Here is a 15,501-nt window from a genome sequence, read left to right on the forward strand (position 1 = left end):
TGCTTTTCTGGGTATATTGAAGAAATGTAGGTCTTATGAAAGCACTGAAATACTGTTGTATTATGCTGTTTGAACTTACTTTTTTTTTCTGGTTTAGAATTAAACTAAGTTAATGAAACAAATAACAAAGGCAGTTTCAATAGTTAAATGAATCCAATTGCATGGTATATATGGTATGTCTGCCCAATTTAAATGTAACACATAAAAAGCTAATAATATTTATGGAGCTCCAGTCTTTTTTGGTGAGCTATCACTTAATAAAAATTTTCTGTATTGCAAGACTTTGTAATTCTTGTTTTCTGTAGAAGCTACACTTGTATCTCATGTGCTTTCTTTCCTAAAGTCGATCTTTGTATTAATTATTTTCCTAGAAAATCAAGTTCTTAGCATCCTTTATCCAAAAACCTGAAGCAGCAGAGAGACAGTTTCTACAATGAGGAGAAATTATATTCTAGGTAAGTTAAGTGCCCATGTCTGACAACAAACTATGATCTTTTCAGTTGGGAAAAACAGTTATGAGTCGTAATCATGAGCTGCGTATGTTAATTGGATAAGTTACTGTGGTAGTAGTAGGTGGTTTAGAGATGGCAGACATTGGGACATGCCTTGGGTGAGGGGAAAAAAGGGAGCATTTGTGACCTGTACCTATAATTCTCATGCTGAGCAGTGATGAAACTCCAGTTATATATTCAGTGAAATATATAATCCTACTTTTTGTGGTATGTTGCAAAAAATGTGAGGATGGAGCTAAATTCCATGAGTGTTCTAGGAGTGACATAACTGGTAAACTATGAACTTCTGTGTACCTAGTTAGATAAAATATGTATATATATATGTATAATGTATATAATATGTAATATGTGTATATTATCTAAGTATAATGTGCTACATGTATTTATATCTGCATGTCATTTTATAGTGTGGTACCTTGTCAAATGGCTTGGTATTTCAGGTAGATTTGAAGTGACAGTTCACTGCAGTAAATAAAATGTGACTAATTTTCTTTGTGAGTTAATTTTACATAAAAATGCATAGAAAATAGTAAAGGTAGCCTTCTGCTGTGCATTTGAGGACAACCTGAGCATTGAATTATTTACCAGTGCTTTGTATTGCTGTTTACTGTTTGACGGATCATTTTACACTATAATATTGTTACTGCATAGAAAAAAATGTGTTCAGCAGTCCTAGTGACCTTTGAAAAGGATAACTTTTTTTAAGTTTAAAATACAGTTGACCATATTTTAACCAGAATCTCCTTGACTATTTTTGTTTGTGTAGCCTGCAGAGTATTCTATTTTGTATTTTGAAGCTATATGGCATTTAAGTGTGGAAATTCCAAAACTAGTCTGAGAGACGTAAGAAAACATAACTTCTTTTCAGATTTTGAGCTTTTGAGTGTCTTTTTTCAGGTTTGGATGTTTTCTTAGGTTTTTTTAGGTTTCTTTCATAAGAAAAGAGTGTATTAGAGGTTTGTTGAGCGATGAAATTTTTATGCCTTACTTGGCACTGAGAATACCCAAAGTTTTTGAATCAATATGTTAACATTTATACTTGTGAATATAATTAAGAGGAGTTTATGTGTAGGTTGCAGCTATTGCTGCGCTTAGCTCTAGATAGCGAAGTCATTATGCTTGGGTTGGTCATTACTTTCAGATATATATATGATCGAGGACTAGAAAACTTCGCTTCTTGCAAAACAAAGAGAAGGAAAATCAGAAGTTCAGTGAGAACTCCTCTAATATATTCTGAAGTGTATTTAACTTGAGCTGGCATATTATATCAATACCATTATCTCATATGAAAAACTTAAGTACTACTGAAGATATCTACATAAAACTGCTATAATTATTTTTTTATATTAAGTCTTCCTTTGAAAATTTCATTTTAATAAACCAAGCATAAATATGATATGATCATTGACTTTCTATTAACTTGTTTTTTCTTTTTCTGTGTAGCTGTTCGAACTTCTGGTTCATCAGATATTGATGAGGAAGAAAACCTGACTGATTAACACAGCTTCGGTAGTTTGTTGGGTTTTCTTTTCATTCTGCAGTGTTTGAGAGAGTTGAGGAAAATTTCAAGGAATGGAGTTAGCTCACAGTTTATTGCTTAATGAAGAAGTGTATAACCAGCTTGGTGGATTTCAAAAAGCAGAGTTCATTTTTGAGTGGTTACAGTATTTGGAAAAACTTTTACCAGTGACTAGCAGAGTAAGTATAATGAGATTTGAGAAGAAAATCACATTACATAGTTATTTCTTTCTGTCTTTTTGTTATTTTGTTTAAAACCAAAGAGCAGTGTTCAATGTTATTTGCCTCATGTCTTTTATTTACAAGCAATGAAAGTAGATTCAGTATTAGGAGCAGCTTTTTAAATGTTACAAGTATTTCATCACAGCCCTTCAAGTGACAGAGCCACTTGTCCAATGAAAGGCATTTTAATTATTTTTAACTCATATTATTACTGCAAGATTTTGCAGCCCCATTGTGAAGAATGTCAGTCATTCTTCCACCTGACATTGCACAATTATTTGATAGTTCTCTAGCAAGCAAGAATGTAGCATCTTTGTCTTCTTTTTTTTTTTTTAATTTTCCTAATCAAATTATAAAAGATCTGTTTCCAGCCAACTCTCCAATTGTTTGATTCACTGTTTGGTGTATATTAAGTGGGTTATGTAGATATATAAGAGTAAACCAACCAAAATAATGGTATTTAAGTGTTTTTATTTGTGATGAAAATATGTAAATGAAATATGGTGCCAGACTCTTTTTTTTTTTTTTTTGAGTATTAAAATAATTTATATAAGATAGGGTGATTGTTTTAAGGGAAGTTCTTTCCTTTCTAATGCTTTCCTTTCTAATGGCTGAAGTTCTTCTGTGCTAGTAAAATTACTATATTAATTGTTTTATTTTAAAGTAGGCAAAGCAAGAAAAGGAAACTTTGTTTTAAAAAGATATAAGTATATAAATACCATAGGGAAAATACACTTGCAATGCTACTAGAAATAGTAGCTCTGAAAAATGTGCTGGATTTTTTTTAAGAAGAATAAAATAGTCACATACTTGAAATGTCTTTTCTTTAAGCATAAAAGTGGAATAAATGTTCATTTGTAATTAAGAATGTCATTATCAGAATGGTAATAATGAAAAGTAAAGATAATTTACCTTAATTAGCTTTAACTAAGTTTTAAATTTAACTGAATTTTAACTGGTTACTGATTTTATTTCCAGGCTGATATAAGGGAAAACCAGAAGAAACTGGTTGAACAATTGACTTCTTTATTAAACAATTCACCAGGACCTCCTACCAGACGGCTTCTTGCCAAGAATTTAGCTGTAATTTATAGCACTGGAGACACTTTTTCTGTTTACCAAACAATTGACAAATGCAATGAACTCATTCGGAGTAAAGATGACTCACCAAGTTATCTGCCTACAAAACTGTAAGTATTTTTTTAATCCCAAACTTCAAATTCAGTAATAACAAGAGGGGCAGACTGACATGGTGAGCTGCATCTGAATTCACTACCACAAGATAAACAATAAAACAAAGATTATGCTAGTGTTAGATGTTGTATGTGTGCATCAGGAACCAAAAGAGTAGAAGAGAATTGGTGGTGTTCAACCAGACAATTGAAAGTCAGGCTCGGGAGATACCAGCGATGGATGACAGAGTTATGAGGGCTCAGCTTTTGAAAAGCAAGGAGATGGTAATAATATTGCTGAGAAGGTCAGTGAAACAGACAAGTACAACTCCAGGTACAAAATACAGTTACTGAGTACATTTCTTAATCCAACTGGGAAACTGGACATAGTTAAAAATGTTTGTAACTTAACGCCTGGAACCTGGAACAGAGAAACAGCAACTGTTACTTCAGAATGTGAAACCAAATCTTCATGTGCAGAAATGTAAGTAACCTTCATTCCTGAAACAATGCACATCTTTGACTTTAATGAAGAAAATTAAAGGTAGAGATAGTAAAACATCATTGTGTGTTAATGATAAGTTGTTGAAAGCAGAGCAGAACATGTCTTCCTCCTTTACTTCGCATGCTAAACTTGTTTCTGACAACCCACGTAAAGAGTCCTGAAAATAAATTTTGCAAGGAGTCAGTTGTATTCTGCAGTACCATAATTTGTTTCCCTCTTGTTCCAGTGACATCTTGTGCAGTCTTTTGAGTTAAGTTTGCTATAGAGGGTCTAAGTGTTGCAAAATAAATTACTGCTATACTACATCCTCAACTGTGATATGCCATTAACATGGGTTGAGTTGTAGTGTGGGACAGAGCTCTGCAGGTCTTCCTTGCTTCAGCTGCAATATGCCAGATCGGAGGAAGTAGGAGGAAGTCGGCATAGCAAGGAGGGATGATGGAGTCCATTGGCAGGAAAGCACCAATGGCAGATATCCAGATTCAGCGCAGAGAAGTAACTGGGGAGAAGGAGAGAGGTGGTATTGCTCAGAGTGCTCCTGAGCATGTAAGCAGTAGTGAGGAGAGGAAATAAGAGATGGCAAAAAAACTTAACATTAAAATATGGCTTAATTCAAAAAAGTTTTGGAAAAGGTATTTCTGATACAGCTGACATTGAGGTTGAGGCTACACAAAAATAATTGGAACTACAGAGCTGTTTACTGAGTAAAATCTTTAATCTTCAGTTGCAAATATATTTCATAGTTGGTGTTCAGTGTAGAAAAACTGCTTTTTTTTGCCCAATCTTGATTAAAGTGTTGTCTTTGTTTGCCATCTGTCCTTATTTAGCATACATGCCCATGTTGTCTCGTAGCAACACTTAACCATCAGTGTTCACAATATGTTAATACACCCGGGAACTCCTTTAAATACAGTTCCAGTGAATCATTCTCTTATCTCATAAATGATTACTTTTCTTCTTTTCTTCACCTTAGCTAAGTTCTTATCTGCTACTAAAATTCAGTGTGATGTGAATGCTGTACTAAATCAGAAAACAGGTCATGCAGTGGGAATGCAGCTTATTAATTAACTTTAAATGATGAAGTTTTAAAATATTCACAAGGACTGCTTTTAAACTATAAGCAGTTGCCTGGTCTGCATACTTTCATAACTTGTCTCCGTGCTATTTTACCACATGTTCAAGTATCTTAGCTCTGGATTTTTTTTTTTGCCTGTCCAAGTACAATTGTTAAGGCAAAATTTAAGAGAAAACAATTTAGATGTATCTTTTATAGAGAGTTGTGTATCAAGATGGAGGTGTGCTGCTAGGGAGGTAGACAGGGGCAGAGAGGCTTTTCCCTGCAAAACCTGTAAAAATTTACAGTCTTCCTTGGAAGCTTCTGGCTGTTGCTTACAATTGGACAGTTAAAGTAACTCCATAGTTAGTACAGTTTGGACTTGGTGAAGAAACATTTGTGAAAACAAAAAAATTGACGACTAGAGCCATGATGCAATCCTAGAAGGCAAGTACAAGAGCTTCCTCATTCCTATGCTTTGAACTTTCATAAAACCTTTTATGTTTGTGTGCAGAAGTAACTGGATTCCCATCTTTAGTTGACTAGATGTTGCTTATCAACAAATACGGCCACTTTGTTGCTAGAAATCACGGTTCAATACTGATTGACTTTTTCATACAACACTGAAGCAGTACACGGCAGTACAACCAAACTTCTAAGAGTGTTTGCAGGTTATACCATGATGTAATAAGGTAGTTTATTTGGTTGGATTTTTTCATATGTCTGTTAAATATTCTGTCTTCAGATTATGATGCAAAATAGATATTATTTAGTCTTGAAGCTAATTAAAGTATTTGTGACCATTAGATGCTCAGTTTAGTAGTAAGATGGGACAATTACAATTTTATGCCCAGGCACACCATGAACAAAATTAAAATCCAAACTTGGTGTGTACGGAGCTGGATAAAAGCAATAATGAAAAATGCTTTTTAAATGAAAATAGTATTTTTGTATGATAAGGGATAAATAAGGCTTTGTTTTTCTTATTGTGCTGTGTAATTTAGGGAATTACTATAAATATTAAATGTATTTTTCTAATTAAGAATATATTCAGTATGAGATTTTAAAATTATTTATGTGAAACTTGAATTCAATTGGGGAATAAGCAAAATGTTGTTTTGTTGAAGGGGATACTGAGCAATGTCTGCATATTTAAGTAGGTCTAGCCAAAGAGCTGAAAGCTGATTAAAGAGAGAACTTCTTTTTTCCTTGTAGTCATAAAACGACTCGGTTTAGTTTATAGATCTGTGAATTCAAAAGCAAAGTGTTTTTCTTAAGTAATTATTCAAAGGAAAACACTCTTTCATTAGGCAACTTTTTTTTTCCACTCAATATTAGCAATATTTGCTTTTGCTAATGGAGAGGCCAGTGAGCACACAGAGTCCAGCTGTCATATACTTCACTAGGATATAATGAAAAGGACATGGATTTTTTATTTACTTCTTATGTATTGTTATACATAAATGACAGAATTGCAATTACTAGACCATTTGCAGTCTGCTATTGACCATCAAGTTGTAAGTAAACCTGTGTGTGACTACTTCTGGCAGCATCTGTTGTAGCACAGTGCCATACACTGCATGACACAGAGCACTCTTAGCAAGAAATTAAGTTTTAACGGTGGATATGGAAACTCTATTCCTATTGTAAAATTTACTGGAAGATTCTATTACCTGAATTCTTGTATTATCCAAGTTATTTTCCCAACCCTTGTATCTGCATTTCTCGTAGAGGGTATGTGCCACACACAGATCATCTTTTTTTCCCTTTTCATAATCCACTTGTGTTTTTGGGACGTTCTGTTTAGTTATTTTGCTGTTTGCCCATTGATTACGTTAGTCTCTTAATCCCTTTCATTTCTTACTGCATCCATTTTCACGCGTCTTTGGATTTGCTTTTGTTTTAGTGCTGCGGTGGTATGCTTGGGCTATTTATACAAAAAATTGGGAAGAATTTTGGGAAACAGTTTTACTGACACCGTTGGGAATGTGCTTAAAGCAATGAAGAATGCAGAGGTATTGGAACAGCATGTTTAAAAAATGATTGGAAAAATAACAGGATGTTTACTGTTGGTAGCTGGACCAATGAGTATGAGAAAATGCATGATACCAAAATATGAAAAAAATCATGTAAAGTCAGATAAAAATCACTGTCTAAATTCCAAAGAAGTACTAAAGAATTAATGGATAAAGACTAAAAAAGGATGGATCATAGCTTTTCTAAGTCTGATTTCATGAAAGTTAGAAAATTTAATTGCATTATTAATAAGAACCTTTTTGCTATAGCTCATACTTTGTTTTGAGTTTTGTACTTCTATTTAGTATTTTTCAATGGAACATAGAATTACTATTTTCATTTGCTTATAGAGTTTTAGGGCAAGTTATCTGCTTTAACTTGCTTCAGCATAAGTAGATCTCGAAAAGTCTGAAAGACCCAGCCACTGTTTGCCTATTTCAGTAATTGGCATTTTGTATTTCCAAGGATCTTAGGGTTACAAAATTTTAACATTTCTCATTTTCATTTTTCAGTCTCAAGGTCGTTATGAAATCATGCTTAGTTTGCAAAATATATTAAATGGTTTAGGAGCTGCTGCTATCCCCTGTCATAGAGACATTTACAAAGCTGCCCGATCATGTTTGACGGATCGATCCATGGCAGTCCGCTGTGCTGCTGCAAAGGTAAACCACTCTAATTACTGTTTTTATTAAGTAACTCCCTAAGTAAAACTCTGTTTTAACAGGTGATGAACAGAGCAGTAAATACATTGTTGGCTTATCTTTATTTCTTTGATATTTCCTTGGCAACAAAAAATCAAGTAATTTTGGTATGAGACAACATGCTTATTTTGTTAAGGAGAACTCTGTGTATTCTGTAGCAAATTAAAATTTTTACTGACTACTTTCCCATGTCGAAACACTTTTATTTCCCTTTTTTTTGTCTAGTGTCTTCTTGAACTTCAGGATGAAGCAGTATTTATGTGGACTACAGACCTGGATAGTGTTGTGACCTTATGTTTTAAATCCTTTGAAGGTTCCAATTATGATGTTCGATTAGCGGTTTCAAAACTTTTAGGCACAGTGTTGGCTAGAGCTCTAACATCTAAGCAGACAACAGGTAAAGTATCTACTTTATTTGCTGAGTCCTCATTTGTAAAAATCTGTCAGACGATAAGAAGTTCTCATATTCTATTGAAGCCTGAAGTAAAAATCACAATTAAAGCTTCATCTGGCTGTTCATATCTCTGGTTTGGTCTTTTTTGTAACTTTTTTCTCCTGAAGTGCTGTGCTTTTGTATTTATAATATATTTATGTACAATATATTTTTATATATTTTATAATATGCTTACATATTTATAAAATAATAAACAAGGAAAAGTATTTGGTAAAACTTGTTTTCACTATTATAAAATTGTTATTCTGTGGAGAGAAATTAGTAACCTGAGGAATTTAAAGGCAAGATTAATTTAAGCAGTGTAGAAAGAGCCAAGATTTGAGGCAGTGTCTCTGTGTCAAATGACAAAGTTAAGGATACCTTCAAGTTGTTTTTCTGCACTAATCGATACCACATCGGGATTGTCCAGCAATACTAACATGATCAGAAGCAGAAATTAGCAGAAATTAGTTTTGATCACATAACAACCATGTAGCAGTTTTTGCTGACAGACAGTACTTGAGCTAACTGAAGCATCCTGGCACAAAGTTTAACATCTCTAGTATTTGGTGTCATTCAGACTGGGTGGTTTAAGTCCAACCTCAGAAGCCCAAAGCTAAGTATCTAACTATAATCTGAGCAAAATGTAACAGGATGCAGAATAAGTGTGATTCAGACTGATTGTTCTGCTTTAATGGCATCAGAGGAAACCTTCAGTGCAGTAAGCAGCAAATGACAAAATCACATGCCTTTAAGCACAACTTACTGTCTTCCAGAATACTTGAGGCTGTGTGTTTGCGTTATAGACTCCGAAGTCTTGATTTATAAAGTATTTTCCTAAGAATCTTTTGGAGAGAATTATTGTGTTGCAGAAAACTGCACTTATCTTTTCTCAACAAAGTAAAAAAAAAATAATATTCTGACCTCCTTGTAGATTCAGTGGTTTTCTTTAATCTTTGTAAGAAATGGAGTTGTTATTTCTAAAGCACTAAGATAAAGTTATGTAAGAAGCTTATAAATTATTTCGTTGGCTGTTTCAAGGAGTTTTTTCCATATTGGAGTTATTTTTAGTTAAAAAGAAGTTACAGCTAAGTGAGACAGAAGCTAGGTGGGGACTAGAAGGGGCTGGGGGAGAGGTGGAGGGAGCAATGTATGAAGAAGTTAGTAGTCTTGAAGTTTGTATATTGTATCTGATAACGTCCTGATATCGAGTTGTTTACTTTTTTCCTGGACATGATAATCTCGAATCCTCTCATTCTTTTCCCATTTCAATGCTTGCAAGAGAATGAAAAATGCAGTGAAAATTTTAGGTCACTTAGTTTGCGTAGTGTGCTGTCATTGTGCTGTTTGCACACACATTCCAGCATGTATTTTAAATGAACTTTCTGTCAAGAAATAAAGCAGTGGAATAGGAATTGGGGAATAAATAATTTTTCTAACTGTTTTTGTTATTCTCATTCTTTCAAAGAGCTAGCTTAATGCCAAGATGAGTTGCTTTTTGTTTGTAAGAGAACCTGTAGTTGTACCTTTGCCTGGCTAAGCATAGCAGAAAGGTAATCTGCCCTTCTGAATTTTGGAATGGAGGTTGTCTTTGGTGGTAATGTGGAATGTGTTAGTCAGGACTTCCATGAAACTTTGAGTGGTAGGAGTAGACCCTTCCTGCAGAAGGAGCAGAGATGGTGAATACTGAGGGTGCGTAAATATAAGTATGCATACTAAGTAATGACTTAGACTATTTAAAGGTAGCTAAAGGAGGAAAACTTGATAAATGTTGTGGTTTGCTGGATCACTGAGTCCTAAAATATCTTAGTTTCTGTTATGAAGTTAAACTGTATTTGGATTTGATTGTGCTACTGAATTTAACGTAAATTATTTTTCTAAAAAGATGAGAGTTGAACCTCTCTGCTTCTAAAATGTAGCAAGATTTTAGAGCTATTCCTCTAAAGATTTACATCTTTTCTTAGCGTCCACGAAGCATAACTTCCGCAGAATCTCTTTGGAAGAAGTGATGGAGCTATTGGGAACTGGATTTCTGCGTGGAAGTTGTGGATTTCTACGAGCCAGTGGCGATATGTTGAAAGGGACCAGCTCAGTCAGCAGAGATGTTAGAGTTGGAATCACCCAGGTTTGGATTACGTTAGTTATGGTTTTCTCAGATTGCTAAACATTTGTACAAGTGTTTTGCTCTGCATATATTTCTCCTTTAACCTTTTTTTGTATCTCTGATGAGATGTATGTACTTTAAGGATTTACATCTTGAGTTATGTGAGAAAGAAAAGAAAGAAAAGATTTCTGATCTTGTTTATTGTTTAACTGATTGTTTGAAATTTTATAAGTTAAGTATGTATTACTTGTGAAAGCTTCATGTGATAGGAATTTCAAAGGAGTGATATAAATAAAACCCTTGAATTTTAATTTAAAACTTAATACCTTATGTCTGAAAATTAAAGGGAGAAGTTACAATAAATCTTTGAACTTGGAGTAGCTTCCTTCTGTATAGGGACATTCTAAGTCCAGTTTTGGAAAAATGGTTCTGCTTTGAGGAAATGCATGAAAAATAAGGAAAACAAAATTTAGTGGAAAACCCCCAACATTTGTTTTGCTGTGTTCCAGAATCCTCAAAGGATACAATCTTGTTAACTGAACAGGAGTGAAGTCAGACCATATAATGCACGGTGGTAACAATTGTGTAAATTTTTCACATCATATCAGGTTGGCTTCATCCTGTAAATATTATCTTAAAAGCAAACATGCTAAGACATAGATACTCAAACTGTAAAAACTGTGAATCAAGACTATAGGTCATGATGAACATTTACATATCAAACAGCTGTGATTATTTTAGTATTACAGTCCCACAGCTATATGATAATCCACTTCGCCAGCAAGGCAGTTTTTTAGTACACATCAACTTCTGCAGTGCAAAAAAATCTTTAAATTAGCTTCAATTACTGATACAAGCTGCCACACTTTGCACTGAAACAGCGAGAAGGTGCTCACAAATTGTTGTCTGTACTCAGGTCATGCTGAGTGGAAGCATTAACTTCTGGCAGAGAGACAGAAAAGCTGGGGAACAATAATACCTTGACAGCTATTTGCCTAGAAAATGCATGCCAGACTCCTAGGGTGTTCTATATTCGAGGTGGTTTTATTAGTTTTCCAGGAATGGATATTTCAATTCAATGTTTTGACTATTTTTACTGGTTTTTGGAAGTTGTCTCCTTTTTTGTGCGTTTCTATGTTAAGCAGAACAGTACCTGTGCTAGATGGTACACTCTAACTACCAGAACAGTTTAAATAGTGCAGTATTTCTATAAGAAAAACTTGAGAAATTGCGTATTTATAAGTCCTTATGAGTAGAAAATATTTGCAGTTATTAAATGTATTAATTAGGGAGTTTCAGCTTATTATGAATTTAAAAATAAGAAAGTCACTGAAGATGATTTCTTAGATATAGAAGATTCTATATTTGTTCAAGACCCAGTCTTTATCCTGTTAAATTCCTCAGTTTTCAAATCTGTAAAACCAGGTTAATGTACTGGTGCATTAGTACTGAAGCATAAGTAGTATTTGTCAAGAGCAATTAGCTCTAATAGGATCTAATAGTATAATTTCTCTGTCCACAGTAGTTCACTTTCTTTTACATGAATAAATTTAGTTGTTAATATTAGACACAAGACAAAGTATGTGTAAGGCAAATACAGAAATTGATTGATATGAGTAGTAATAGTGAAGTTTCTTATGAGAAATTTTGTGTGTTCATTTGCATATTGTCATTTTTTGTATTCCCTTCTCTTGATCTATTAATTAAAAAAATCCAACACACACACATGGAAGGCAATTTTAGGGGAGCTCATTATGTGGCAAAATAAATGTCCTTGTGGTGATTGGATTTGTAAAGTGATTCTGCATTCTTTCTCTTTGTTGTGATAAACATAGTCTTTTTATGGTTTTTATCTTTTTTTATGGTTTGCAAAGCAAACAATTAAAATTCATTGAGTTGAGGAACAATGCTTGGGGGCTGCAAATATTCCCTGATTCAAACCCTTTAATAACAAAATTCTCTCCAGGTTATGAGTTATAGTTTTGTAATATAGTAGTTCTTAAAATGCATTCATACATGAAATTTGGGTTCTATGTGCAGAATGTTAAATAGCTGGAAGCTGTTGTTAAGTGAGACCAAACACAATGTTTTACATTACAAGTGCCCATGCAGGGTAAACTGCCATTTCTCACACTCTAGAATGAAATGACATGGGCAAGCATCTTGAACTAACTTACAGTCAAAGCAGGCTGCAGTATTACTGGTACAGTTTTGATAGTAATTTAAATTATTTAAATGTATATGTAATAAATTGCAGATACCAGAAGTGAGAACATATGTGATTTATGGATGCGTAAATTTATAAGTCATCTCAGTTTACTGTTCTAGTTGTGGCAATGTGCAGATTTAAGAAGATGTGTAAGTGGGATTTTCCCAGATATTTTGCTCTAAAATATGTTTCTTTTCAAATCTCTTTCAGGCATATGTGGTGTTTGTCTCTACACTAGGAGCACAGTGGCTTGAAAGGAACTTCTCTGCCTTCCTTTCCCATATTCTAGATCTTGTGTCTCAGTCTCACCCCAAGGCTGTTCAGAGCCTGGTGGATGCTATCGGCTGTCGTCGCTGTGTTTCATTCATCCTTCGAGCTACAGTAGGAGGCCTGCTTGGGGAAAAGGCTCAAATTGCAGCTGCCAAGGAGATTTGTCAGGCCATCTGGAAACTGAAGAAAGTTGTGGGTATGGGTCTAACAAGATTATCCATTTGGGCCTCTGTTTTTCCTTTTTTAAGTGATTGTCCAACTACCTAATCCAGAGACTGCAGAAATAGAATATATAGTGCTGATTTATTACCATGATAATGTAAGAGGCTTTTGATGGACTGCTTTGTTTTTAGCTTGGGCTGGTTATTTGTGTGTGTCTGTGTCTCTGTTTCTGTAGGCGTGTACCCACACAAGTACAAATGTATTTTTTAACACTCCTTTGCTGGTAAAAGCAATTTTAACAAATTACAAATAAAATAAAATAATAAATATATGCTATAATAAAATACAGATAGTATTTTAAAGTAAGTTAAATTGGCAGTTAATATATGTCTATCCAGATCCTGCCTTCCTGTTTAGGGCAGTTGACATTATGAAGGTTCAAAATAGAAACATTTGTTCCTAATTGAAAAATGAGCATTTCTCCTGGAGGAAACATATCTCCTTTGAGGTGAAAAGAAAGAAAATGCTGGGCATAACCTGTTGTCCCCTGGTGTACAGCAGCATATTGTATTTGAGTTAAATATCTAAATGTTTTATGTCTAAACTGTCATACTCATTCGTGTCTCAAAAGATGAACTTTCAAAAATACATCATATTTTTCTCCTCGCTCTTTATTCCTTGTCTCCACCTTCTCACTCGCTTGCTCTCACAAGATTTTGTTCTTTTCTTCCCTTTCTTTCTTCCTACTGTGTACTAAAATCTGGCAAATTATCAAAGCATGTCCTCTTCAAGTCACTTTTAGTGGGGCAGAGAATAGCATGCTTCTTACTAGCCAGTGTTTCCGATCACATAAAGATAAGCAATTTGGTAGTATCCACTTTCTGTTACTAAATGCAGGAGGGTAGATAAACATCTACTATTAGCAAAAACCTTTTTCCGATCAGTTTTGTTTGATTTTGGTAGTGATTTCATGGTGATTTTCTTGTACTGTGTTATCAGATGCTGCAATGAGTGACAGTAACTTGGAAACAAGACTTAATACAACAGATGTAACAGCAAGTCAGCATGTGCTTGTGTGTGCACTTCAGGAACTTGGAAGTCTTATCCAAGGCTTAGGAACGACAGCAGCACCGTTACTGCAAGACTCCAGTACAGGTACAAGCCTTGAATTATTTTGTCATCCAGAGTGCAAAATATATTTATATCGCTTTGATCATTGTCATCTTCTTTGATTTCTTATTTTTTCTTGTTTCCTCTTTTTCTGGCTATTTTTCTGGCTCAGTCTCCTTACCAGGATCTCTGTATTCTTCTACTCTTTTCTGTATTCTTCCAATAAACTTAAAAAAATCCGAAGAAAACAACCAAAAACAAAAAAGGGAGGAGGGAAAGTTGGCTACCTTACATACTGTAGGAAAATTTAAGACATTGCCCAAAGAGTTCTGTGTCTTCTCCCAACTTGTACAAGTATATTTATTAAAACAACAACAAAAAAAACTGTATCGAATTTAATTGCATTAAGGCTTGTATATAGAGTCCAACACTTCACAATGTTTATAATAAATCAGTTTGATTGAGCTGGGTATCTTTATCAACCTTTATAATTTTCGTTTAGCTATATTTTTTTCTGGATGGGTTTGAGTGGACATCTATTTCCACCACATGTATTTCTGCTTCCTTGAGAATGCTTACAGGTATTTTCTATGCATGTTGGTGGATAACTGTGTAATATGTTAGGTTTTCTCCATAATGTTACATTTCATTCAGGGTAAATTTTTTTGAAAAGTATTGAATTATTTAAATTTGTTAAGATGTACCTCACAGTAAAAAACATTAATAGTTTTTCAAGAGAAGTATGGAAAATGGATAGTGTTATGTTCACCAGTCCTCTGTATAGATTTTTGCTTGTTTGACAATCTGCTTGCCTATTTCTTAAGTGTATTTATGCATTTTATTTTTCAGCAGTTCTGGAAGCAGTAATTTCCATCATTCTTCATCCCAGCATTTCAGTCAGAATAACAGCAGCTTGGTGTTTACGCTGTATTGCAGTAGCATTGCCCTCCTATGTGTCCCTGCTGTTGGATCGTTGCACTGAACGTCTTAGTACATTGAAATCCTCCCCAGAAGCTGTAACTGGCTACAGTTTTGCTGTTGCTGCTTTGCTGGGTGCAGTAAAACACTGTCCTTTAGGAATTCCACATGGGAAAGGGAAGGTATGGTTTGAATACTTTACATATAAGCATTTTTTGGATGTTTTTCCAGCAGTGCTTGCAAGTTTTCTTTATGATGTGCTCACATAACCCAGTATACTGATGAGATACTTTGGTTCCTCAAGAAGAGGACTTTGAAACATACCATAACTCAAATAAGCAAATGCTTTTTCTCAAATGTGTCAGGATTGTGAATTTCTTGGGAAATGCCACTAATGATTTTACTAACTACTCATATTACTACTTTTTTCTAATGGAAAATTTTGTTAGGGGAGAAATTTGTTGTTTTGGGACAGAGCAGTCTAAGAGAAGGTTTATCTGGAGAAATTATTCCTCGAGTAGTTACGTTTTTCAAATTTCCAGCTAAATCCTTTACAGCAAAATTAAATCTTCTGCAATTCTATCTCAGTTTGACA

At 34.2% G+C, this 15,501-nt stretch overlaps 1 protein-coding gene across 8 annotated transcripts in view; it reads left to right on the plus strand.

Annotated features, from left to right (window-relative positions):
* The window catches only part of HEATR5A (HEAT repeat containing 5A), a 73,146-nt gene that overhangs the window by 15,478 nt on the left and 42,167 nt on the right, over positions 1 to 15,501 (plus strand). For 6 of the 8 annotated variants that reach the window (XM_050335745.1, XM_050335744.1, XM_050335750.1 and 3 more), the window contains exons 2-11: positions 372 to 455; positions 1,956 to 2,210; positions 3,231 to 3,442; positions 6,890 to 6,998; positions 7,512 to 7,661; positions 7,926 to 8,097; positions 10,098 to 10,258; positions 12,657 to 12,912; positions 13,878 to 14,033; positions 14,838 to 15,088. In XM_050335745.1, coding sequence (XP_050191702.1) covers positions 2,085 to 2,210; positions 3,231 to 3,442; positions 6,890 to 6,998; positions 7,512 to 7,661; positions 7,926 to 8,097; positions 10,098 to 10,258; positions 12,657 to 12,912; positions 13,878 to 14,033; positions 14,838 to 15,088 — 1,593 coding nt within the window. In that variant the 5' untranslated portion in view covers positions 372 to 455; positions 1,956 to 2,084. Of the gene's footprint in view, positions 1 to 371; positions 456 to 1,955; positions 2,211 to 3,230; positions 3,443 to 6,889; positions 6,999 to 7,511; positions 7,662 to 7,925; positions 8,098 to 10,097; positions 10,259 to 12,656; positions 12,913 to 13,877; positions 14,034 to 14,837; positions 15,089 to 15,501 lie in introns of those variants that run through there. The other 2 variants (XM_050335747.1, XM_050335751.1) reach the window with 2 other exon arrangements.

The sequence above is a fragment of the Myiozetetes cayanensis genome, unplaced genomic scaffold (assembly GCF_022539395.1).
Source record: "Myiozetetes cayanensis isolate MyiCay16 unplaced genomic scaffold, myiCay2020 scf6-25, whole genome shotgun sequence".
Lineage (NCBI taxonomy): Eukaryota > Metazoa > Chordata > Aves > Passeriformes > Tyrannidae > Myiozetetes > Myiozetetes cayanensis.